The 24,649-nt window shown below is 52.1% G+C and overlaps 2 protein-coding genes across 2 annotated transcripts in view; both read left to right on the top strand.

Moving 5' to 3' along the window:
- Positions 1–24,649, top strand: part of CSF3R (colony stimulating factor 3 receptor) — a 353,819-nt gene that overhangs the window by 133,614 nt on the left and 195,556 nt on the right. The gene's annotated exons all lie outside the window — the stretch shown is intronic.
- Positions 1–24,649, top strand: part of GRIK3 (glutamate ionotropic receptor kainate type subunit 3) — a 102,895-nt gene that overhangs the window by 41,309 nt on the left and 36,937 nt on the right. Inside the window, exons 2-5 of the mRNA XM_084496899.1 lie at positions 15,653–15,829; positions 17,150–17,407; positions 18,719–18,900; positions 22,469–22,522. Of these exons, the coding sequence (XP_084353025.1) occupies positions 15,653–15,829; positions 17,150–17,407; positions 18,719–18,900; positions 22,469–22,522 (671 nt within the window). The remainder of the gene's footprint in view (positions 1–15,652; positions 15,830–17,149; positions 17,408–18,718; positions 18,901–22,468; positions 22,523–24,649) is intronic.

Here is a 24,649-nt window from a genome sequence, read left to right as displayed (position 1 = left end):
AGCCCCCAGGGACCTGTGTCATGGCCCTGGGGGGCAGAACACCCCAAAAACACCCCAAAAGCCCTGCTCCAGCAGCAGCACGGCCTGGGGACACCGGGCACAGCTACACGATGCAGCAGCTGCCCAGCAAGGTGGTCCTCAGCACCGGGTGCTGGTGGTGAGCTGTCCCCTGCAGGATGAAGGCAATGCTGCTGCCCACCCCGCTGCGTGCACCCAGCCAAAGGATCCTAGTGACCAACTTTAATTGCTGGAGATCAACCTGGCTGCTCCCAGGACTCGCATTTGAATTACTCCATAGGAAGAAATTAATATTTGTATGCTCGCTTAGGTGAGGAAAAGACCAAACTCATGTTTCAAACCTACCCAGTTGTTTTAGCAGCACATGAGTGAGTTCAGACAAGCCCCTATGAGCTCTGAAAACTCATCTGGAATAAACAGTTCAGCATGCTAATCCAGTTAGGGTTTCCATACTCCTCTCTGAGGGTACTGCAATACCATTACTGCATTAAGGCTCGGCTACACGAACCAGAAGGAGCAGAGGATGAACCAGGGGGATTTGGGGTTTCATCAAGCCTGCTGTCTCCGAGATACCGCATCATTTTCATTTCCGTTTGAAAGCACTAATAAAAATCTGTTAGTTCAACGTGAATGCTTCAGAAGTGCTTCCTAAATCCCCAAAAAATGAACACATGAGCTTGGATGCACCCAAATTAACTCATGGGTTTGGGGGAAGTGAGCACTTAATTACTACAGCATGGAGAAGGACTACGGCAATGGGAAGTTCTGCAGCGAGCACGGAAGGGCACTGCCGTGGCTATAGCAGGGGGGTGCAGCAGAGGATTTGAGGCACTTTCTGTGCTGAAGGCTGGCAGGGGGAAGGGGCAGGAGCTCTCCTGGAGGCTGCAGCAGGCCTCCAGGCACAGCAGGACCAGGGGTTGGGGCCAGGGAGCTGCTCCGCAGGCTCAGGCAAGGCTCACCTGGGCTGGGTGGATGTGGATGCGCACGGCATCGAGCCGCGAGCCTTCACGTGGGCTTCCCGTGTGCAAGAAAATCTTATTTCTCCTACCCCGTGCATTTCCCTGGATCTGTGAGTTATGTACTTCACTTTCCATTCAATTCCCAAAGTTTTGATGTATTTGCTGTAGCTTTCAGCTGCACCAACAGCCGCTTTCTGGGCTGCCATGCTGCCATCTAGTTACGTCTGGTTACAGGTAACATCTAGTTACCTGCACATGCTTACAAAGCGGCTGTCATTACAAAGCACCCACCTGAAAGGATGCACAGGCGTCTGCAAACACGGCTGGGACAACAAAAGCTGCAAAGCAGCTCGCTATCAAAGCCCTGGCAGCACTGAACGAGAGCACAGCGCTGCCGGTCGGGTGGCTGGGCTCACTTCTTACCCTTTGCTCAGTGCCTTTAATGCCTGCCCGGAGCGGGGGCGTTAACACCGAGCACAGCTTCTCCTTCCACACGTGGCTCTGTGCTCCTCAAGGGTAAGAAACACCCGCAGAGCAGCAGGCCACTGGCAAAAGCTGCTGTCTAAAAATAAAAGTGCTTGCGAGCTGGAGCCGGGCAGAGCCGAGCCCCCCAGCACAGCAGAGCGCAGTGCAGCTCCCCTGGGGGAGCAGGGAAGCTCCAAGCACCCCCCCAGCCCGGGGAAGCCCCCTGCAACACCCCCAGCCACGTCCCATCAGCAGGAAGGGGCTCGTCCCCAGCTGCCAAACGTGCTACCACAGCTCCCATTTTATTCCCAGCTCCCACCAGTGTTACTTCTGGGAAAAAAAAATAATAGCAGAGAGTCTGCACATCGCTGCCCCGTGCCCATCACGCTGGGGAAAGCTTTTGGGACATGAATTCCCTGCTGCACTGCCACAACCTGCTAATGAAGGTGCCTCAAATCCAGCCTGCCGGGAGCTAACACCCTGAGAGGCTCACCCTGCCCGCTGGGCACGTGGATGCTACCCTGGATCTTCAGTCACTGCTGCCAGGTCGCAGGAAAGGAGAAGGGAGGGAGCTGTAAATGTGGTAATACGGATAACTGGAGCAGGTTTCCACCCCGGGGATATCTGTCCTTCCTGCGGCTGAGGGAAGCTTTCGGTGTCCTCAAGCTCCTTGCAGGAGCTCAGAAGCAACATAAAACCCAGGGCTCCTGCAGAGCAAACCTGGGATTTTTTCCTCCCGGTGAGCTTCCAAGTGCTTTCCTGGGTGGCAGCATCACGAGGCGTTACAGCACGCCTCGGAGACTGGCTGCTCCACTTCTCTACAACGTACCAGGAGAGCATTTAACAGCAGAGTTTCTTTTACGATGTAAAAGTGAGGGTTTCTTTTGCTGCGAAGTGATGGGTTACCTGCTAAAACAGGCGATCCTTTGCCCCAAACACTCATCTGAGGCCCTGTCCCCCAAAAAGCCTGAGCAGCTGCAGTGACTGAAAGTGGAGCGAGGAGTCAGGAGACGGACAGATGCGTGCACAGAAGCAGAGTGGGACAACGAGGACGGGTCAGAGCTGGGTCACCGAGGGAGCCCATGCTGCTGGGGACGAGGAGGCAGCTCCCCAGGGCTCGCAGCCAGCCCAGGCTGTGACAGTGCTCGGCACGGCCAGCTTGCCTCTTACGTTAATCCTCTCATGGTCAATTTAGAGCGAGGCAATGGAAAAGCTGATTTACCTAATAGTTGTCAGGCACCTGGTGCTTCTGAAATGATTCCTCCAGAAGCCCCAGATGCTGCCTTATCGGCACAAGTGGGACAGGCATTACCAAGGGGGTCTTGTTCCTTGCTCTCCCTACATGGCTCTGCCAAAGCAAATACCCGAGTTAGTGCACTGCTTCTGACCCTGCCACAGGTCTCGGTGCACACCCACAGTGATTTGGGGTTGGCTGCCAGCTGACAGCACAGCACGCCTTCCCAGCTGCACTGGGTCCCAGCAGCCTGGTTCACCCTGCCTGGTCTCCACCAGGACACTCCTGAGGACACGGACCAGGACAGAGCAGAAACGGGGGGACAGCCCCATGAACCCATCTTGGCATCACAGTTTCCATCCTTGGGTTGGGCAGGACCATGGGGAAAAAGGGAAGACGACACCTGCATGAAGGAGCCTTGCATTGCACTTCATGGCTGAATTTCAGAGCTTTTCTGCATTGTTGCTGCGTTTGAACAGCAAGGGCTGCAGCACGACCAGAGGTAACGCCACTGGCTTCCAATGCTAACTGATAAGCTTTCATTATCAAGGCCCCAAGACGTTGCTGGTTGATTTTAACCACGGGAACCCCACAGAGCACGCAGGCTGAATGCTCACCCTGGCAAGTTTCGATACCAGCTTTCAGAGAGCACGCACAGGACGTGAGCGATGCCGACACTTTGGCTCCCCAGGTTTGGGCACAGCCACCCAGGCGAGTCCCACTAGAAGGTGCTGGCAGTGACTCCTCCGAGCAGCCTTTCCGTACATCACAGGCAGCAAGGAGAGAGCTGGGGATAAAGCAGATGCTCTGCATGATACCAGATACACCTCTGCAGCATCCTCGCCAAAGCTGCTTTCCGACGGACCCGCTCTCTTTATTCATCTCATGTTTTCTTTCCTAGCTCCTTGAAACCGAAGGGATTACTTGGATTCTGCACCAGTGATCTGTAAATTAGAGGCTCAGCCAGGACGTCCCAGGGCTAAGCCCCGAGCCCAGGCATGGAGGCAGCAACCCCCTGAGGGTGCCTGGCCCACACGGGAGGAAGACGAGGAGGAGGAGAAGGAGGAGGAGAAGGATTGTTTTGCCCAACTTCAGGAGGTTTCCACACAATCTGTTGACTGCAGACACACTGTGGGGAGGAGGAGGAACGCTAGCTCATGTTCACTGATTATAAATAGGGTGGGAAAGGGGAAGCCTTCACTCCCCAGCTTTCCTGTCTGTCAGAAATCTCTTCCTTGAAGACTCTTTTTAATTAAAGTCAAACTCAGCTCAGCTGTGTTCTCAGCTCCCTTTGCGTCTCCCCCAAGCCTCCCTTCTTCCCCACTTTGCTCAGCTCCCAGCACTCCTTTTTTCCATCGAATTCCTGCTCCTCTGTCCAGAGCTCCCAGTTCGCTTTACGCCAAACAACCCCTACATAGGAGGTTATCACTGATTCACCTAAAATGAAGGAAACGGCAGGAAAAAGCCAGCAGGGACAAGGTTATTCCTTGCCCCGCTGGCACAGAGATCCCCATCAGGTGCTGAGGAACAATAATTCCTGCATGTCTACCTGCAGGCTCCGGGCAACAAAAAGCAATTCCTGCCTAAATACATTCAAAATTTAAAGCTCTACCTGGTACCTGCTGGCCTGCCTTCCCCTCCCAGTGCTCCCCCACCACTCTGGGAGGCCCCAGCTGCCCTGGGGGAGGCAGAAATCCAGCTAAGGAGTGGCAGGGGCAGCCTGAACTCAACCTGCAGCCCCCCCACCCTCCCAAGTGCAGTTTGCCCGGTGCTGCTCCTCGTTCATCAGCTCTGTGTGAATCCGTGTGGGCCACTGAACGCAAAATCCTCGGTAATTCATAATGCCGGGTCCTCAGCGTTAAATAAGCACCGATCGCTGTGATAAATCCTAGGATTATCACAAAACAGCGAAGCTTTGGTGCGGACGGGTGCGTGGTTGGGTTGTTGCTGAGCACAGGAGTGGGGCAGAGCCGTCCCATGTCACTCCTGACAAGGTGTGAAGCACCAGACAATGCCTAACATCCCTTTTTAATTGGACTTGAATCCATTAATGAAGTTTCCCTACCCCACCTCCTCTATAATTGGAACGTTCTTGAAATTTCCCCTTTTCTGAGCTACCAAACTAATAATTTACCCACTTTAATTTGAGATTCGCTTAGTTTGTTTAGTCATAATAATGAATATTCAGCTTCATTAGCACATTTTTGGCTCAATTCATACTTCAATGGCTCTGTCAATGCGACACTTGGATCGCTGCAGAGGAGGCTCCTGTGCTGGTATGGACGTGGTGGTCGCTGGTGTCCCCCCTCCATGAGTGGGAGCAGGGGATGTTCAGAGTCCTGGGGCTCCCGATCACCGAGCCCTGGGCTTGTAGGAGATGGGAAGGATCTCTAATTGATCTTCTGATCATTTAGGGGATACCAAAGTCTTTTTGCAGTCATGCTGCTGGGCAGTTTTCAACACGACCCTTTGCGCTCCCCGCTCGGCATGTGGCTGTTGGTAAACTGAGGGACAGAAGACAGGAAAATAATGGAAGTATTTTGCAGACCTTTTTGTCATTCCCTTTTCTCTTTCATTCCCCAGAATAAAGTGCTGCTTTTAACCCAGCAATTCTTTCAGCCATTATTACCCTGGACATTCAGAATTAAGAGATGAAGAAATACAGATAGAAAGGAAGGGAAAGCAGCCACTCATAACGTTTTTCAAACAATACAGGTTTATAAAACGCCTCCCCTGGCAGATCTTTCCTGCTGTGAAAGTTGTTGCTGAGGGCAGATTGTGAAGGAATTTCTATGAAATCCCCCGGTGCCCAGTGCCCCCAGTACCCACCTGGAGACACATCCCATGGAAGATGGGCTCGTTGGGCTGCCCCATCCTCTGGGCACGTAGGACGAGCCCCAGACTCTGGCAAAGCCTCCTTTCTTTTTCTCTGTTTAACTCCATTAAAATGGAAGATAAAAAGGCTGAAGTAGGGATCTAAATCTCCCAGTTACATCTCTCGCCTGCCCCCGAGCACCAGCAGCACAGGGCAGTTTAATCACTCAGTGCCTTGCGTTCACTCCTGCAGCACACAGCTCTTGGAAACCTGTTGAAATCTATTACAGACCTTTGATCTTTTCCTACATAAAGGTTTTTCTGTAGGGAGTAGATGGGATTAAGCAGAAACAATTTCACCAGAGAACTCTGTGCTTTTTCCCCCCTTTCTCTCTGCTTTCTTATAAGAAGAGTGGGGGGAGAAAACAGACAAGATGCTAACAGAAAAGACCCTGACAAGGGCTTGGGATTTTCAGCTCCTGAATGGAATCCATTTTGTCAATCAAATTCAGCATCTATCAGGAGCAAAGTCTCAGCATGTGGCAGAAAAATCTTGCAAACCCGAACTGTTAAATATTTAGGGCAGATGACAAACAATATGTCATAATATTTGCAGAACCGCATTTGCTATTCAATGCATCATCTTCCTTAAAGTGCTGATTTTTGGAGGCATCAACACAAGAATGAGAAACAATCAGTCGACTGCCGGTATTTGGTTACATTGTAAATGAAGTGTAGGATTTAATTGGGATTTCTTAAGTCTAATATTATACGCTACATGCCAGGTGGGTATTAACATTTATTAGCTGGGGCGTAGCAATGAATATTTAAGAAGAATGTAATTAACATGCGGCAATTCTAATTTTAATTGGGTTGAAGTTTTATTTCAGACTTCACGCCATTGCAGGACTCCTTCTACTGCATAGTTCTATTTCCAGGTAAAATAGGAGCAAGTGACTGGCAGGCAGGGAGGAAAAACGGGGACCCTAAATCCCCCAGTCCACCAACCTGCACCACTCGAGGCTGAGCACTCGGAGGAGCCCCGGTGGTCAGTGTCACTGCTCTGCCTCCGTGTTCACCCCGACAGCAGGTTGCATGCTTAGGAATGAGTCCTGGCTCCTTAATTTCGGGACAAGGTTCAGACTGGGCACGGCTGCTGGTGACAGGGGTGGGTCATTGGTGAGCACCTGCGCCACTGTAGTGCCGCCGGCCACAGAACTGCCCGCTCCCGTTCAAGGAGAAGGCAGCTTTCTGCCAAAATGGAGCACTTCTGGCTTTCAGCGCTCTGTATTCGGTTTGGTTTTCACAAATTAAGCACTGAGAGCCACTTGTGAGAAGCTCAGCAGAGGCTCGGGTGCACCAGCATGGGGACAGTCCCGCAATGAGCTCCACGGCGCAGGATGAAGACAAATCCCGAGCATTTCATCATCCTGCACTTTCTGCTACAAGCCCGGTCAATCACAGCCACGAGCCTGGATTTATTTCAGCTCTGGCCTTGTTTCTCCGCTTCATATTTTGCTTGAACCGTGCACCAGATGGACATCACATATAACACCAGATTACACCGCAGGGCAATAAAACACGATAGAAAAATGTACTTACAGCTGTGTTGCCTAAACCCGGCATCGTACATCCTTAATAATTTTAAGCTTTCAAACTTTTTTTTTCCTCCCATACATTACAGTTTAAAATGTGCTCATAGCCCAAAGCACGGCTGTAAAAATGACACCTGAGCGTGCCTGATTTATTCCACCACCAGCCATTTCCAGGACGGCTCTGCCGATCTCACAGCCACGGTGAGGTTTTGGGGAGGGGACATCCCATCTGGACTCTTGTGCCCATCAGGGCAGCAACAACACAGGGGGTGACAGCCCCAGGGAGCACTCCCATGGGCACATTTGGGGATCAGACCCAACCTGCACCTGCGAGCATGACCAAATCCATCTCTTCTCCCCTGGGAGCAGGGGCTATTAGCCAGAGGCAGGCACAAACACTGGGATTTAATTCCACACTGGCAGCAACCCATGCAAAACGAGAACCAAATGAACCAAAGCGAGCATGTGGTGAGGTGTCTGACAGCAGTTTGCACGTGGGTAGCCCCAAACTTACAAGTTTGATTGTTGTGAGAGAGAAGGCAGCTTAAAGCCTAACTGCAGCCCCGGGGGAGCCCTTCGGTGCCACCGTGAAGGACACTGGCGGTGGCTGTCACTGGGCACCTTCCGACAGCTCTTACCCATGGGGATTTCTGGGGCTGGCACCCAGCGACTGGAGCCACCTGGTGCTGTGGTACACACAGTGGGACCAAAAGCTTCTTGGCATTGCCATTGCTGCATCTTGGTAGGAATCTACTCCTCGGAGATTATGGGGACGCGTTTTTGTTTTAATTAATTAACTGAGCCTGCTTTAAAAAAAAATTAAAATGCCCGTTTCATTTTAATCATGTATTATGCAAATTAGAAATGTAAATATCATTAAGAAATCTGCTGCTAACTCAATTTATTTCTGCTGTAGCACTGCTGAAGGCCTTTGATCTCCGATTAGCGCTTTGATCCGCTCGCTTGGTCGGGGTTACGCACTGCTGCTGTGGTGAGCGTGCCGCCCGAGATGTACAACATGCAGCAGGGGCAGCTCGCTCGCAGAGCACGCGATGCCAATCAGGTCATGTGAGCTGCGAACCAGGAGAAGTTCACTGCCAGAAGCTGCCAACAGCACACGTGTGTGCAGACAGGAGCCTGTCCCCACCCCTCTGTCACCGCTCTGACAGCCCCCGGGGTGGCGAGGACACAAATCCCTGCACGCCCCAGGGAGGCACCGAGTTGGATGCATCCCGTGCGCCGAACGTGCAGGTCCTCTGTGAGGGCACGGCTCTCCAGAGCATCCCTATCTGCTTTCCATTACAAAGCAAGGCGCCATATTCCATTAATTTCTCATTTAGGGTGAGTAAAGTGCTGATACATACATTTTAGCTGCAGTGCTTGTAATCAGTTAATTTAACCAGAAACATTAATAATGTATTTCTGTGCCACTTGACTGCTCGTCCATTAACAGCTTATACATAGGAGAAGAACGCCACCCCTTGTGCCACGGAGTACCTAATACAGTGCAAACGAAATAAGGTTTTGCATATTTTATATCAAAGCGCAGAAAGAGGGAGGCGCCATCTCTTGGGAGCGCAGACTTTGGGATGGATCAAACTACTGCCATGGGCTTCCTGCGCTGGCAGGCAGGACAACCCCTCCTTACAGGACACAAATTTTGCAAATTTCATTCATTTTCTGCTTGAATTCATCCCCTTGGCATTACTCAGCAGATACCTGGCTTGGCATCCTGCCACAGAGCGTGGCTGCGTCCGTGGTGCCGGGGCGCGACTCCCCACCTGCCAGCCAGGGCAGCAGCCTCGGGGCTGTGGTCAAAAACCTCAGCTCTCACCTCTGTCCTCTTTATAAAAGAGAAGTGTGATGCACACAGGCAGCCCAGACACAGCAGCTTTGAGGTCGGTGCTTGTCCTGGGGTCTGGGCCCCAGCTTTCCATCGGCAGCCCCGAGGGAGCAGCCTCCGTGGTCCGGGGCCGCACCCTGGCACGCAGCGTGTTTATGAGGCCTGAAATTGCTTTGGATACTCGGTGGTGTTGCATCAGATTAAGCGGCGCCACGCTGAAGTGACAGGGCTGATGCGTGATCAGGAGCAGTTTAAGGGGACGGGAATTCAAATCCTGCCTCTCTGTCAAAATCAGAAACTGATTGATGGACCTACGGAATTATTTTCAGTTCCTTTGCCAGAAGGTTTGTTTCAATAAGCCTGGAGGGCTGCTCATTGCACATAGCCGAAGCTGGACTGCTTCTGCCTTTGCCCCGTATGCTCTGACCACAGGATCACGCCGCGGGTTGGGGGCAGAGGCTCCACACCAGGCATGGGGAAGGTCCCCGAGTGAGCGGGTGCTGGAGGCTGGGAGCTCCCGGTGCCTCCCCAGCACTGCCCTCCTCATTTGTCAGCTTGGAGGCTGATTTTGTTCCTGTCTGGAGCACAGCAGCTGGCATCAGCCCCCGGCTGAGCAAGGGAGCAGCTCCAGCTTCGGCTGCACTTTGGTTCTGGAGCATTTTGTAGCAGCAGCTCCTTGGGGAAAAGTGGAAGGAGAATCATTTTGAGGGAATAAATCAGTTGTTGTTTTTTTTCTTCTTCTGTGTTGTTGTTTTTGTGCGCTGGTTTTGTTTGCGTGTGCTATTTATTGCCTTCTGGATTCTGCTGTTCTCACTGCATCGGTGCCACTGTGCGTGAGACCGTCACGTGCTGAACGGGCAGCTCTGGGGAGCTCCAGCTCCGTTCCCAGTGCCCAGCCTTGTGCTTCTGAGATCTTTCCTTTACCTCCCGCCAGTGTGGTCTCATTTCCCTCTATCAGCACCAACAAACAGCAGCCCTGGAGGAGATGTGGGGCAGCTCAGCAGGATCTCTTCTCTGGCTCATCCTGCAGGAGGAGGCTCTGGTTCCGGTCCCGTGTGCTAACGCTGCCCCTAAACCAAGCACATCAGAGAGGACAAATTGCCACGGCCCCGCTGCTCGAGAAGACAGGCATTTTGTGGCCTTGGAGAGCAGACACAGCAACCAGAGCTCTCTGGGCACAAGAGCTCGGTAAGAGGAGGCAGGAGCTCTCGAGTCTCTGGAGGAGCCGAGGCTGGCTGCATCCTCACTACGAGCTATTTCAAAACAAGTATTTCTTCCAGGATGTCACATGGAAAGAGACTGTCAGAAAGCTGTCTAAATGTGTTAACAACACTGTCAGCGGGGGAGAGAAAAGTGTTATCAGAAATAGTTGTTCTTCAAAGCTAAATAACTCCGTGATTTTATAAGGAGTAAAAGATAAGAGATCACACCACACACCGAGGGCTGGAGGAATTTTCTTTCTGAGAAGGAAGCCGTTTGTTTTGTTAAAGAGAAGGAGAGGGGACAAAGTGAAAACCCCCAATACTAAAATACTTTGACTTTCTTGACTTGGCTTTCTATGGAGCTAAAAATAACCGGCTGCACTCAGCCTGGGCGGTTGCAGCTACAGGTAAGGGAAATCACGAGAAAAGGATTTCCAGCCCGCTGGCCGAGGCTCCCTCCTGGCTCCCTCAAAGCTCGTCCAGCCAAAGACGGGAGGGGGACAGCAGATCTGTGCTCCATGCAGATCACTTGGGCCTGTTCTGATGGCCATCGGGGGGAATTTTGGTGGGACTCGGGTTGTACCCTGGGCAGAGGGGTTCACCCGGTGCTGCTCAGCCTCTGCAAGCCTCCCTTCCCGGCGGCTGCCCCTCTGCTCGGCGCCCAAGGGACTGTCTCAGGCATTTGCTTTGGATCTGCTGTTTGAATTTTGTAAAGTCCCCACGTCAGCACCACTGTCAGTGGTCATCAAATCGAATCAAATCGAATCAAATCATACAAAATAATAAGACATGCAGTTGATTCTAATTAGTGTGTTTTCTCGTTTGCGGATTGATGTTCTCTGGAGAGCAATTAGCCTACTTTAAAGGTAGAAGACAAACACTTCTTAAACGTGCCTGGCGACTGACGTCTAAAACCCAAGCAGCCAGAAGTAACAATGGAGAACACGCACAGTTTCCCACTGCGAGGATGGCCTCAGCTTGTCCCCCATCTCTTTTCCACAACACCAGAGCTGCACCACTTTGGGATCGCAGTTGGAGGAATGCAGAACAGATGACACTCACCACAGATGTGCAGGAAAACCGGTATGGTTCCCCATCCGATAACACCGGAGCCTTTGTTTTCCCCCAGGCTTGCCAACGACTGTCCCAGGTCCTTGGTTTCCCAGTTCTCCCAGTTCTCCCAGCAGGGACCACAACGTGCCATCCACCTGTGACCTGCAGCAACGAAGCCTTTCTTTGCTGTGGGAGCAGTGGAAGCATTGCAGAGCAGTGCAGGACATGAATCACACAGCCTTCGGGTTGCTGTGCAGTCCCAGGCTTCAGATCTTCAATGAAGAAAACTTCAAACGCCTCCTTCTGCCTTTTTTTTCCCCCCCATTAAAGCAGTGGGCGCTGAAGCCTGCGGCAGCCGTCTGTTGAAGTGGGGGACTTGTACCCTTGGCTGCCGTCCCCAGGAGGGATGAAGGGCTCTGGGCACCCTGCCCTGCTGGGAGGTGTCCCTGCCCATGGCAGGGGTGCAGTCGGATGATCCTGAAGGTCCCTCCCAGCCCAAAGCACTTTCTGATTCCGTGGAGCTCACCAGCACGTGTCCTGCCTCATGGCTTCACGCCTGTCCCACCAGCTGGGCTTTGGGGTGCCAGGGGGATGCTTTGAAATGCGTGGCTCTGCTGGGTTTCCAGTGCCAAAACAAGGAGGATGGATGGCTCCAGCACCATAAATGTAACAGCAATAAGAACTGGTAGCATTTGATGGTATTCTGCCTGGGAAAGTATCTACAGGCTGGACTGAAGCATCTTCTAGAAGGCTGATTCCCAGATCTGGTTCCTGTCGTACTGACTGCTGCACAAACATGGCATAGAAACGAGGTTTTCAGGAAGAAACACGCATGCAAACAAACCCAACCCCAAACTGCTAAACTTCAGCATGTGTCCAACAACCCGTGGCATTGCAGGATGGGGTCTGTGGGCTTCCCTGCCTGGGGAAGGGAACAGCACGGTCCCTGCCTGCACCAACCATGCAGGCAGTGCTCTGCCGGGCGCTGGGGGGACGTGGCAGTGCTGGGAGCTGTCGGCGTGTCAGACCTTGCAGCCACCTCTTATCTGCCCGCCAGGCTGGGGAGGCGAGGCAAGGAGGACGAGGGAGCTGTGATGTGAATAGACAAAGAGGCAATGCCGAGGAGAGGTCGTTAGCACCAGCCCAAGTGAGCAGCAGCAATTCATCTCCCCGGCGTCGGGAATAACTTCCCAAGCTGGGCGGGGGCAGAAATGGTTTCAAGAGAGACAGCAACAGCAGAGACCCTTCAGTTTTACTATCTCTGATGAAACTTGTTTATAGGTATATAAAAGTGGGAACTGTTTTGTTGTTGACTTTTTATAGCCCGTTGCCTTTCTGTATCTCACCAGAGTAAAGCCCCGGGGAAGGTCCTGGCACAGCCCCACAGGCGATGGTGCTCCCTGGGGAGCACAGGGAGGGCTGCAGGCATTTTGCAGCCCCCCCAGACTTTCCCCTGCTGTCACACCGGCTGCTACAGCTCCTTTCCCCTTTCCTGGCACCAGCAGTGCTGAGGAGAGACAAGGAGAGAGATGCACAAGGGGGAGGTGGCTGGGCCGGTGGTGGGGCACCGTGCCCAGGGCAGCTCCTTATCTCTTGGGGAGCATTCGTCTGCCTCGACTGTGTGACTGCTTCCCTCCCAGCAGTGTCTCACCACGTTCACTGCCGATGGATTTTTGTGATTGGAAGTGGTGAATTCGGCGAGATTTGCCTCATGTTGTTTGCTGCAAAAAAATAGCAGGTGTCCAATGTCTTTTGTTTCAAGGGAAAAATGGGTTTCTGCCTGGAAGTGTAAAGGCCTTTTTATGGACTTTAAAAGAATCCAAAGTGAGGACAGAGAGAGAAAAGGTTTGGCTTTCCTGCGAGCTGGTGGGAGCCTGAGCTCCCTCTGCTTTCACCATGGGCAAGGAGAATCCTTGTGTGTAAATACAACCAGGAGAAATATTTCCTTTAAACAGGAGCAGTGACCATTTTGAGGGTGAACGTACAATTTTCAGAACTGGTGATGACTTCACCGTGTTGCTAACCGAAGGGCAAGGGAGGTGTGTTTGCCCCGACACCTTGCAGCAGATTGCCTAGCTTAGTTTTAACCGTGGTTGGTTGTGGGGCACACACGGGGTCCCCAAAACCCTACGATCCACAAACTGATGCCACATCGCTCATCCTCTCCGCAGCACGAGCTGCTATTCTCCATTTTGCTAAAATGGAAGAGCTGCAACAATTATTTTCATAATTAGCTGGCTTTTCAAATTAATGCCAGTTATGCTATGTAATCATGATGAAGATTATGCATTAATCAGCTGTTTCAAGCCGGTTATTAGGCTCTTTAAATAATGATTGCAATGAGCAGATCTGAAGGAGAGAGGCAGGAGCCAGCAAGGAAGGGAGGCTGCTCGCGGCGCGGCGGCTGCAGCGCGAGATCTGCCATCAGATGCTCCCCTTCCCGCCGCGCCTCCGAGAAAAAGAGCAGTCTGTTGCATGCGGTGGCTGCTTTTAACACCTTAGCAAATGCCAGAGATTTCACATTGTCCCGCTATTTTCAGCACCCAGCAGTGTAGCCAGAAATATATTGCTTGTGCCTGTCTGCTCGCTCGCTGCCTGGTGCTAAATTCAAGCTATTGGGTGGCTGCACAGAAAATCCTTCTCTGTCGAGAAGCCCATTACATCCAATTGCATGTCTGGGAGGTGAATTTATTTGGGCTCAAGCACCAGTAACCCCCATACCCAGCCCTCCTGTATCCATCATCACAAGGCGTGCTGCACAGCAGCCCTGCGAGCTCGGGGCTGGGAGGCTGCCCAACGCCAGCTGCTTGGGAATCAGCACAACACAACCCCGTTAGCACTTCAGGATGATGCTAGAAAACAAAAAATGCTTTGCTAAAATGTTCTGGACAGCAAGGCTTTGTACAGGAAGGATGAATCTCATGCTCACTTTATTTCTGTTTATTGTTTCTGGTGTAATATAGAGCACGAACCTTCCCTACCTTATGAAACTTGGATGAGCTACCAGCATACACAAACACTGACGTGGATGAATCATTTCCTGTGCACCAGTCAATACCCAAAGGTTTCAGCGTGATACAGTGAGAATGAAGCACCTGGACAATTTTTCCGGGCTCCTGTCTATATTGCTCGGCATTCTGGATTAAAAATGTGGTCAGAAGGGATTTGTTGAAGATCACATGGGATTGAAAGGATGCTCCAGAACAAGCACCCAGCCCTTTTTTCTCTACTCTTTCCCTATTGCCCATGTTATTACTGAGATCAAAAACATTTCTTCCCACCAGAGACATGCAGTGAACACCTCAAACATTTCTGCATGTTTATCAGTGGAGATTAAACATCACACAGTACAGCTGGGGACACAGACACACAAAGTGTGCAGGGAAGCAACTTGGCATGATCACAGCGGGCGCTTCCTCCAACCTCCCTCGTGTCCTGGCTGTGCAAAGTGCTGTTGGTGCTGAGGCTCCTTCATCCCCGGCTTCGGGTGGGTTCCTGCAGGGGGTGCCGAGTTTGGCTGCTGACAGGATCGTCAGCTTGCCTCTCGGCACAGCAGCAGCCTTGGCTAAGGCCAAATTGCCACAAGAAGTATGGCTCACGCCTTCTGGCTCCTGGAGGAGGATTCCTGCAGTTGCCTGAAAACTAGGAGGGCTGACTAGACATCTGTTGTCTATAACAAAACATTTTAGGACTACCTTAAATTGAAGAGGAAGATTTTCTTTCTGCTAATGAACCCAAAGACCATCTGTTACCAATTGCACTTGCTTATCTCGCTCATCCATTAATTATTTTGGTTTACTTTTTAATAAGACAGAGTGAGGTTTATGTGTCTTTCTGTGGTTCTGGAAGGGTCACGGGACTGTGCTGAGGCAGAGACAAGGACGTCCAATTACATAATTTACGCCTGCACTGAGTCACTTCAATTAGACCGGCTGTCGGTGGGGAATTGAGGACGAGACTTAGAGCCACGGAGCCGAGAAGCGCAGCAATCCTCCGACATGAGCTTGTTGCCCTTGGGGAGGTGCAGTGGCATTAACAGCTCCCGAACGCTGGGAAGCGTGCATCCAGGATGTGCATTACTGAGCAGAGAAGCTGTAGGGTTGGCAAATTCAGAAGTCTCTGCTGGTCTGAGTTACAAACCTGGATAAGCCGGCAGGAGGAAGGGCAGAAGATGCGAAGGGCACTAAAAAGGGCCCCAGAGCAGCCAGCAGGGACAGGGGCAGCTCTAAACACAGGGGCCCTGAGCACGGCCCCCCAGTGCCTTCACAGCAAAGTTGGCAGTCCGAACACTGCCATGAACGAGCACGTAACAAAACCCCAGATGTTTTTATGTGCTTACTCAGAGGGGGACATGTCCTTGTTCAGCTTGCAAATGTCACGGGTCCAGCCAGGGCTTTTCTTGTCCTTGTGACACCAGGGGATGAATCCGGCTTCCCCCGGCTCACTCCTGCCTCTCTTTTGTCTTCCAGGAGGGATCTTCGAGTACACAGATGGCCCCAACACCCAGGTTATGAGTGCGGAGGAGCAAGCCTTCCGATTTTCCGCCAATATCATCAACAGGAACAGAACCTTGCTGCCTAACACGACGCTGACCTACGACATTCAGCGGATACACTTCCACGACAGCTTTGAGGCAACCAAGAAAGGTAAGAGCACGGCACACGCCTCGCAGCTTGGTGGTATTTGTTCAGCCCAAACCCACGTGGCTTGGCTCCACCCCAGCGCCGTCCTGCTCCACTCAGCACTCCTGGTTAGAAATCAGCCCAGAGCTGACCTTCCCCAGGCATTTTAGTACAAGGAAAGACTATTTTTTCCTTTTTCCTCTGCGAACCTCACACAGCTCCTTTCAGCGTTTGCTTCTCATCCCAAGCAAAGGTCTGCAGGCCATGCCCATGCTTATTTTATTGTATCCCCAGCAATTTGCACACCCCCAGTGTTCTCCTCCTACCTCACTGTCCCTTTCTAACAGCAGTGGCGCATCTGAAGTGCCCTGGGTGAGGCACCAGAGGGGAGGGCAGGAGCAGGACCACACAGCACCAGCAAGACCTGGGGGCCCAGTGAGCCTGCTTCTGCTCTGGCAGCACCCAAAGGTGCTGTGGGAAAGCTCCGTGGCAGCTCCCAGTTCGGAGGGAGGATGCAGAAGGAATGGAGAAATTGTGCTCCTGTGAAAAATTTGCGCATTTTTTTTCCCCTAAAAATGCCTCCAGCCCTAACTGCAGTTGTTCTGCTTTAATTTCTCAGTGAGAGCCACGGAAAGCATTATTCTGCAAAAAGCAAATTCTATTAAACGTGATGGGAAGACGCATTTATCAGGGCGACGCCGATCGCCTCCGTGTTCGCACCAGGCAGGGCCCCGCTGGCTGCGCTCCCCGGGCAGCCCCTGCCCTGCTGGCGCTGAGCTCTAATCGCTCCCCGGAGCACACTCAGCTAAGATCGATGGCAATACTTGCCTAAACGTGGCTCAGGACGGGCGGTGTCAGTCCCTCGAGGATGGTTTCATCCCTGCAGAGCGGATGAATGGCCCCAGTCGTGGCTCAGCCCCATGCTGCTGAGGAGCGCAGCGGTGCCGGTGGCCTTGGCCCAGCTTCTGCTGGCTGGGAGCATGGGAGGGAGGGGGACACCAAAGGTTTGGGAGCTCGGTGATAAATCAGGAGCTGCTGGGGAGCTGCAGGAAGAGGCTGAGGAAGGAAAAAAGGGCAGGCAGCCTTCTGAACACGTACAGGAGGATGGAGATGTAGGAGATGTACCTTGGTCATGTTTCTGGAGGCTCGGCCAGCTCCAGCACCACCCTGATGTCCACAGGTCCAGAGCCTGCCTTCCTCCCTCTTCCTGCCTCTCTTCACTGCTGTCATCACCCGGTATCTGCACTGATAGAGCCCAGGAGCTCGTCTGTCCATCTGTCAGTGCCCCCCTGTCCCCCAGAGCTGCCTCGTGCTTCTCTGACCTCCTCTTCCCTCCTCCTCCAGCCTGCGACCAGCTCGCCCTCGGGGTCGTAGCGATATTCGGCCCGTCCCAAGGCTCCTGCACCAACGCCGTCCAGTCCATCTGCAATGCCCTGGAGGTCCCCCACATCCAGCTGCGGTGGAAGCACCACCCGCTGGACAACAAGGACACGTTCTATGTCAACCTGTACCCCGACTACTCCTCGCTCAGCCACGCCATCCTGGACCTGGTGCAGTACCTGAAGTGGAGGTCAGCCACCGTGGTGTACGACGACAGCACAGGTAGGCAGAGGGGGTGCTTTGAAAGGGGGGAGCCAGGGTTTTGTTGTTGTTGTGGGTCCCATTTAGGAATTTTTCTAAGGAACCCTTCAAGGGGCAAAATGATGTCATGTGCACTAATCCCCGGGACCCTTTCTGAAGCATTTTATTCACAGCCCACTTGAGCAATGGGTAAATCCTCGGCACCAGCTCCGCCAACAAAGGGTCAAGGGGAGGATTAAGTGTCTGGGGGCACGCTGCCCCCACCCTATTGTACAGGGCTCCCCTGTGCCAGCAAGGAACCCGCTCCGTGCCTGCCACTGGGGATGCATTTTCCCAGCTAAAAGCACAAGTGGTTCTGGAAAGTTTTTTTTTGTTTTCTGGCTAATTCTCTAAAACACAGCTGACAAAGTTTTTCACATGAAGAATGCTGTTGATGCTTAAACAAAGCAAAGTGCTGCACAGCACTGCAGATAAAAAGAAAGGGGGAGAAAAAACAACAGAAACAAAAGACACATTGGGTAGCCTGTCCAACCTAATTCCACTAAACCAAATGGTTTCTTTAGGGGAGGGATGATGAGAACACAGTTTGACATTCCTGTTTTGCAAATGTGGGTCACAGTATGTTCCCTTCATGGCATATTCTAATGCATTTCTTCTACTATGCACAGGGACATGCTTCTATTTTCCTCCCTGCAATAGGCATCTGCTGAATTTCTTCTTGCAACATTAGATACCAATAATTCCTGTGCAGCTGCATCCAGCCTGGCTTTGTACCTTCTGCATAAAATAGAAATGAATTCCGAGGGCAGCAAGACAGTTACAAGTTGTGATTAAGTGACCGTTATGAACTATGCTATTCATAAATCTAAGTGCTTTTTCTTTTTTTTTTTCTTTTTTTTTTCCCCTTTCCTGTTGTGTATGGTAAATAATGTGGATTTTAATTTGTTGTGTAGATGATTATCACAGCTTGTCCTTTCTCAAGGGCGTATCGCTAGACAAAAAACCAGCGTGATGACAGAGATGGCAAAGGTTAGGATGGATCCGCTGCTCTCCTCTTCCTACCCAGTGCAAGGACCACAGCTCTGCATCAGCTGTGTGCAGAGGCAGCAGGAAAATGCCAGGAAAAGCCAATCTGTCCCAGGATAACCATTCTGGAAATCTCTGTGTGTGGTTTTTAATGATTGATGCACACCTTTACCTTGCTATGTCTTTAGCAATGGCCATTTGGGCGAGGGAGGAAAGTCTTGATGATTTCCATACAACAACCAGCAGAAAACCCCGTGCCCTGCTGTCCCGTAACGCTGTCCCTTTGTCTTTGTGCCATGCCCAAAGGCCTGATTCGGCTGCAGGAGCTGATCATGGCCCCGTCGAGGTACAACATCCGCCTGAAAATCCGCCAGCTGCCACTGGACACAGACGACGCGCGGCCGCTGCTGAAGGAGATGAAGCGGGGCCGGGAGTTCCGCATCATCTTCGACTGCAGCCACCTGATGGCAGCTCAGATCCTCAAGCAGGTGAGTGGAGCCGGTGGGGGCCGTGGTGGCTGCTGGAACGGGGCAGGGGACAGCCCCACGGGTGGGTGTGTGGACCTACAGCTTTCCTTTCGGGTACGACAGGTGATTTTACTCCTAGACCCCGCAGCGCAGCCTTTGAAACCAAGGGCTGTCTTATTGCAGTAAGCAAGGAGGCACCAGCGAGAGCTCAAAAAGCAGCAAAGTCAAGGTTAGGGTTACGTCTCGGCATTCCCAGCATGAAACAACCCCAGCCCCGTCCTGGTGAGACAAACACCTCGATATTTCCTTTTTTAAGAGCGTGAGCCGGAGCGCAGGTAACGGGCTGCTAATAGAGGTGGTGAACGAAACCAGCCCACGCCTTTTTCATCAAAACCTGCCATTTTCACCCAGTGTAATTTTACAAGGATATGACTGGATTCTATAAAAAAAGTAATATGTAGATTTCAATGAAAAAACACGTCGCAGAGAGACAGACCCCTGGTAAGAAGGAGCAAATGTCAGGGAGCAGCCAGCGTGCCAGCCCCGCGCCCCCAGCCCATCCATCGGGCCCCCTCTGTGGCTGCTCATTTAGCCTGACACGAGCTGTTTATGCTCACTGATTTTAAATTTCTTCTCTCCTTTCTGTGCTGCCGCATGCCCCGGGGCTGTGACTGCACGCAGAGGGGCAGGGTGTGACGGCTTCGTGTTGGTGCTGTGCGGGGCTGTGCTCGTGGTCCTGTGCCTGGCTGCAGCAGGAGCGGGGCAGCACAAGGAGCGGCTGCGTGCCCCGGGTGCTTCCCAGCACCGCGTGCAATTCTTGCACTTTAAGCCAGATGTCAGTGATTTTCCGTTCGCTGGCCTCCCGTCTGCCTTTCCCTTCTGCCACCGGCATTTCTCGCAGACTGGGAGGTTTGCTGCTCGCCCTGACCCCTCGGACCCAAATGCCAGCACACTGCGGGGTCACTGCAAGACGGGAAAATTGTCCCAAAAAAGGCTAAAAAGCAGCCAGCGGAAGAGCTGTTCCGAGCTTCTCAGCAAGACGCTGCCACACAGATTAAATAAATCCCCTGAAGGGCTGAGAAAGCAAGCGCGTAGAAAGAGACTTCTCCTGCAACCTGCTTGATGCAAAATGAAGAGAAATCAGAAAGCCTAGGAGGGATTATTAAAGAAAGCAATAGAAGGGACTCATTGTCTCCTGCCTATTATTTTAACATGCTGGCTGTGTTTGGTGCTGTTCACTTATTATGCGGTTTATTATAGTTTATTGTGCCATCTGCTCTGCTCAGCCTTGCGAGCACAGAGTGAGGAAGATGGAGGAGAGGGGGGACTGGAGGGAAGGAACTTCTCCCAAGTCCTTCTGGCTGGTTTTGGGGGGCAGTTTCAGGACCCACAGCCATGCATTTCTGCTTAGCAGTATTACACAGTGTGTACAGGAAAAAAAAGTAAAAATAAAATTAAAAAAAAAAAAAAATCAAATATTTTCAGAGTTTGGCAAGCTGTACAAACCCAAATCACGCCCTGACTGCCCTCTGCCCATAGCCGTGCAGTGTCGAGGCTCCAAGCAGCACACGACACAGACCCCTCGTCTCTGTCATCCTCATTTGCTGAAGAATTAGGAAGCTCAGGAACCTGATCTCCTAACTTTTCTACCCAAATGAGAAATGCACACCTGGAGCTGCCAGCTTCCCTTGCAGAACAGCAGGAGGGGGCAGGAAAAGGCACTTCCAGCCCCGACTGCCGCTGCCTCTTCCCGCTGAGCCTCGCACGCAGCCCGAGCCTCCTCCCTGCGGCAGAGCAGCCAAAGCTTGCTTTGTGCTGGTGGAGGAACAACGACACGCAGACAAAAACTGAACGGCAAAAATGTCAGGGAAAAATGGCCCATCACTCTGTTTGTCCCAGCAGCAGCAGTGCTTACACGCCAGGGTTATCACCTGCTTTTTGTAGCCTCAGTTAGCTCGGCTTCACTCAGCCTCTGGTGTCGGCTTCTCCCATGGAGGTTTTCTGCTGCCTGCCCCCGTGCAGTGCCGACGGATGGCAAAAAGGGCTTGTGCTGAAATTCCCAACGCTCGGTACTGGTTTTAACTTCAGGTGACATAAAATGGTTTGAGCAGCTACAGCCACCACTCGCAAGGGCAGCTCTGGCTGAGCACGCAGCACCAAGCCCATCCAGGTCTTGCCCCCAAGTAATTAAGTGGCAAACCCTCCCAGAACACGAGTGGCAAGCAGTTTGCTGGTGATGTGGACAGTGCTTTGAAACGTTACGAGTCCAGGAATCACAACCCGAGAGCTGGCACAAAGATGTGCAGACACTGCCACGTCCAGCCTGGGCTCCTTGGAGACACCAAACAACTTCACCCTCTTGGATGCACAAATCATTACAGAAACCCATCAGAGAGCTACACCCACTCATGAGGCCCTCCCAAGTTACCTGTGTTTCTCTAGCCTTGCTCATTTTTGGTCCCTTTTTAATGCTTTACACCTGTTTTCCAGCTTCCCAGCTTCTCCGCTCTCCTTGGCAGCTGTTTCCAAGCAGTTGCCGCACTCTGCAGCGCACAGATGTGCCTGTCTTAACTTTAATGGAGCTCCCGTTCCCATCCCGGGGCTCATCCGTAGCTCATCCACAGGTTTATCATTTATTTATTCCCCCCAAACCCAGCTGTCTGCTGCACTTCCAGCACGGGGAGCTGGGGCTTGCTTCTCCCAGCAGCACTGGAGTGCACATCTTCCTCCAAAAGGGCTCTGCTGGGGAACCACCGGAGTCCCTGGTGGGTTTCACGGCACCTCCCCGATGGCTCCCATGCTGAGCTGCCAGCGAGCCCCAGGTTTCTGCACCCAGCTGTGCAGGGCAGACACAGTCCCATAGATCCACAGGCACCGGGCTTTCTAAAAGGTATTTCCAGGCCAGGAAACAAGGGGTAAAGACCCGCTCCAGCCTTACAGTTTTGAGGCTTGTAATCTCGATCCTTTCCCTTCTCCATGTTTTTGACATCCTACTTCTTTGCAAACTGTCACTTCCTTCCTCGGAGCTAAATTCTGCCCTAGTAATTTTAGCAAAAAAACAAGGGAAGCAAACATTTCCTGGGGGACTTGAAGTTGCTTTCCCATCAGTGGAGATTTTAAAGTGGTCTCGCATGCGTTTTCTCCAGAAAACAAGCTCACAGAGCCGGCATCGCAGTGCAGACCTAAAGCATCTCCTGCTGCAGCCACCAGCCTCAAGGTGACCTGCTCCCGGGCATGAACCTGTGCCCGATGTGCTCTGGAGGGTCTGCACGAGGTGACCCAGCCTTGGACCCTCTGGGCTGTAACGATTTGTGACAAACCCCACAGATCTCGGTGTGGTTATGCAAATCCCAGCAATCTGCGTGAGCAGAGCCGTGTCGGGCTGGCACGTGTGGGGCTTGGAGGGGATGCAGAGCACCAGAAATACAAGAACTAAAAATAAAAAGCCTTTTACTTTGCTTCTAGCCTGGAACGCAGCTGCTGGGCGTCTGGGTCTGCCTCCTGCCAGACTCCTGAGTTTTATTTTGCATGGCTGGTGTTATATTCTTGTGCCCACTCTTACTAACCTCCTTTCCCTGCTCTCCCCAAGGCCATGGCGATGGGAATGATGACAGAGTACTACCACTTCATCTTCACCACTCTGGTAAAGTATCTCAGCGACTCAAAGCCCTTTTGCCCTTGCTGCTGAGCCTGTGGGGAACGAGGAGGGGCCTGGAGGGGCCGGGGAGCAGGCTGGGCGCCCATCCTCTGCGTGCTCTGCACGGCTGCAGGGCATTACTGCGGGGAGGGGAGAAGCAAGGGGAACAGGACCAGCACCCCAAGAGAGGTGAGAGCAGGGCCAGACTCAGCTTTGGGTTAAAACCAGACAATTTGGTCATCCCAACTCCGCCACCGCAGCCCTGAGCACTTACTGCGAGAGGCTTCAGTCTCTGCTTCGCTGCTCTTGGACGGCCGCAGCCCTTTGGAGCCGCACAGATTTGCACAGATGCAGCCTTTGGTTTTATTTCCCCTCTCGCTCATTTGATTTCAGTGCAGCTACCCGCACACTGAAAGATGAGCAGACGGGTGAGTCTGTGAGGTTGTTGGGATGGGATGGGACCACGTTTCAGTAAGACCAGGGTGTGTGTTTTTCTGTGCTCATCTTGGTCTCCCTTAAAACCCAGCCCCAGCCCCACCATGGTCAGAAGTTCAGTGCTGCGGGTTTATTTTGCATGAGAACTCAGCTTGAGATTAACTCCACTCTCATTAAACACGGGCCAGTTCTTCTCTGACACCAGGAGGCATTTTGGTTTGGGTTTTTTGGCATGCCACTTTTGTTTCCATTTAGGATGCTATTGTCTGGTATACTGTTGAATTTTGTGTGATTTCAAAAATCCAATTTATCTTTTTGCCTTTAGGAAAGAAACAGAATAAACTAACCCTTAAAAACTGCAAAATTTATTTTTCAAATGCAAAAGACATGTTAATTACCCCTGCTGCCATTATCTATTCCAGGCAGCTTTAAGCATTTCCCAGATAACCTCCTATTAATCAGCCCCAGCTGAGCCTAGAGTACATTTCATGTGTAGGTACAGCCTGGAGGTGGGGAAAAAAAAAAGAATTATAATAAATTAATAGATAAGCAATCACAATTAATGCCACTTTCCTGAAATAACAGTTATATCATGGGAAAGATATTTTAATCTGTCATTCCTTAAGGCAATGTTTTCCTAGCTTGCAATGCATGTGCTGCAGCGTCTACAGTACTAGACCCATGGGGTGCTAATGAATTAGTCTATTATGTTATACTGAATGTTTCTAAAAGGTCCCTAGTCAATACTGAGTACAGTGTATCAACACTTGGCATGAAATGCTTCAACATTTTGCTAGGCAGCAAGACTACAGTTCACTGACTTCAACGTGATGAGCCCTACCGCAGCCTCTCTGCCACAGCAACCCTTCTGCGCCCGCGCCTAACGCACGGGAGGCATTAATGTCCTACAGAGCCCTGAGCAGGGACAACCCCTTGGAGCTCCACGCTTCTGGGAATTTCCCAGCAGCTTGTGCAAACGAGTCCTTGCGAACCCAGGGGCCTCCCTAATGCCTGCTGTCACTTCTGCTGCGAGTTAGGGAGGTGGAAGGGGGAAGCAGGAATCGCCTCCCAAGCCTCGGGCTGCCGCAAGCAAAAACCACAAGCCCAGCCCTGCTTCAGAGCAGGCACCGAGCTGGGAGAGCATGGTTCCCACTGGCACTGGTAGTCAGGCGTTCCTGCAAAGCTCCTGAGGCTCATGACATGCTTCCTGCTTCGGATGCTCAGGCACGATGAACTTCGGCTTGAGATTGTAACTGGGGAGGTGGGAGAGCACAGGCGAGGGGAAGACCTGGCAGAAACGTTGAGCAGAGAGCTTGAGAATAGATGGAGGGGAGAATTATCTGCGGTACAAAAAATAGCAGAAGAGAACGTAGATGAGGTGGAAAATAGAACCAGATGTTTCAATTTGTGGCTGTGCAGGAGCAGAAAATGCAGAAGAAACTGATACGGCAATTCCCCCCCACCTCTGCACGTTCCGCCACGCAGCCCGTGTTCATCACCCTGCTAATGCCAGGAGATGCTAACGCGGGTTTGCAGCTGGGATTTGAACTGGCACCACGAAGGGAGCTGGGAGAAAACTGAAATGGAGCTCAGTGGCAAGCAGCAGGGGGAGGGCGCCCCAAACACCGGTCCCATCGGGCAGGCGGCAGTGCTATGGCACCGCGCTCTCTGGAGCTCGGTGGATTCCCCTTGTCATGG

This window comes from Aythya ferina, assembly GCF_964211825.1.
Source record: "Aythya ferina genome assembly, chromosome: 24".
In the NCBI taxonomy this organism is placed as follows: Eukaryota; Metazoa; Chordata; class Aves; order Anseriformes; family Anatidae; genus Aythya; species Aythya ferina.
This window is presented reverse-complemented; position numbering and strand designations above follow the sequence as displayed.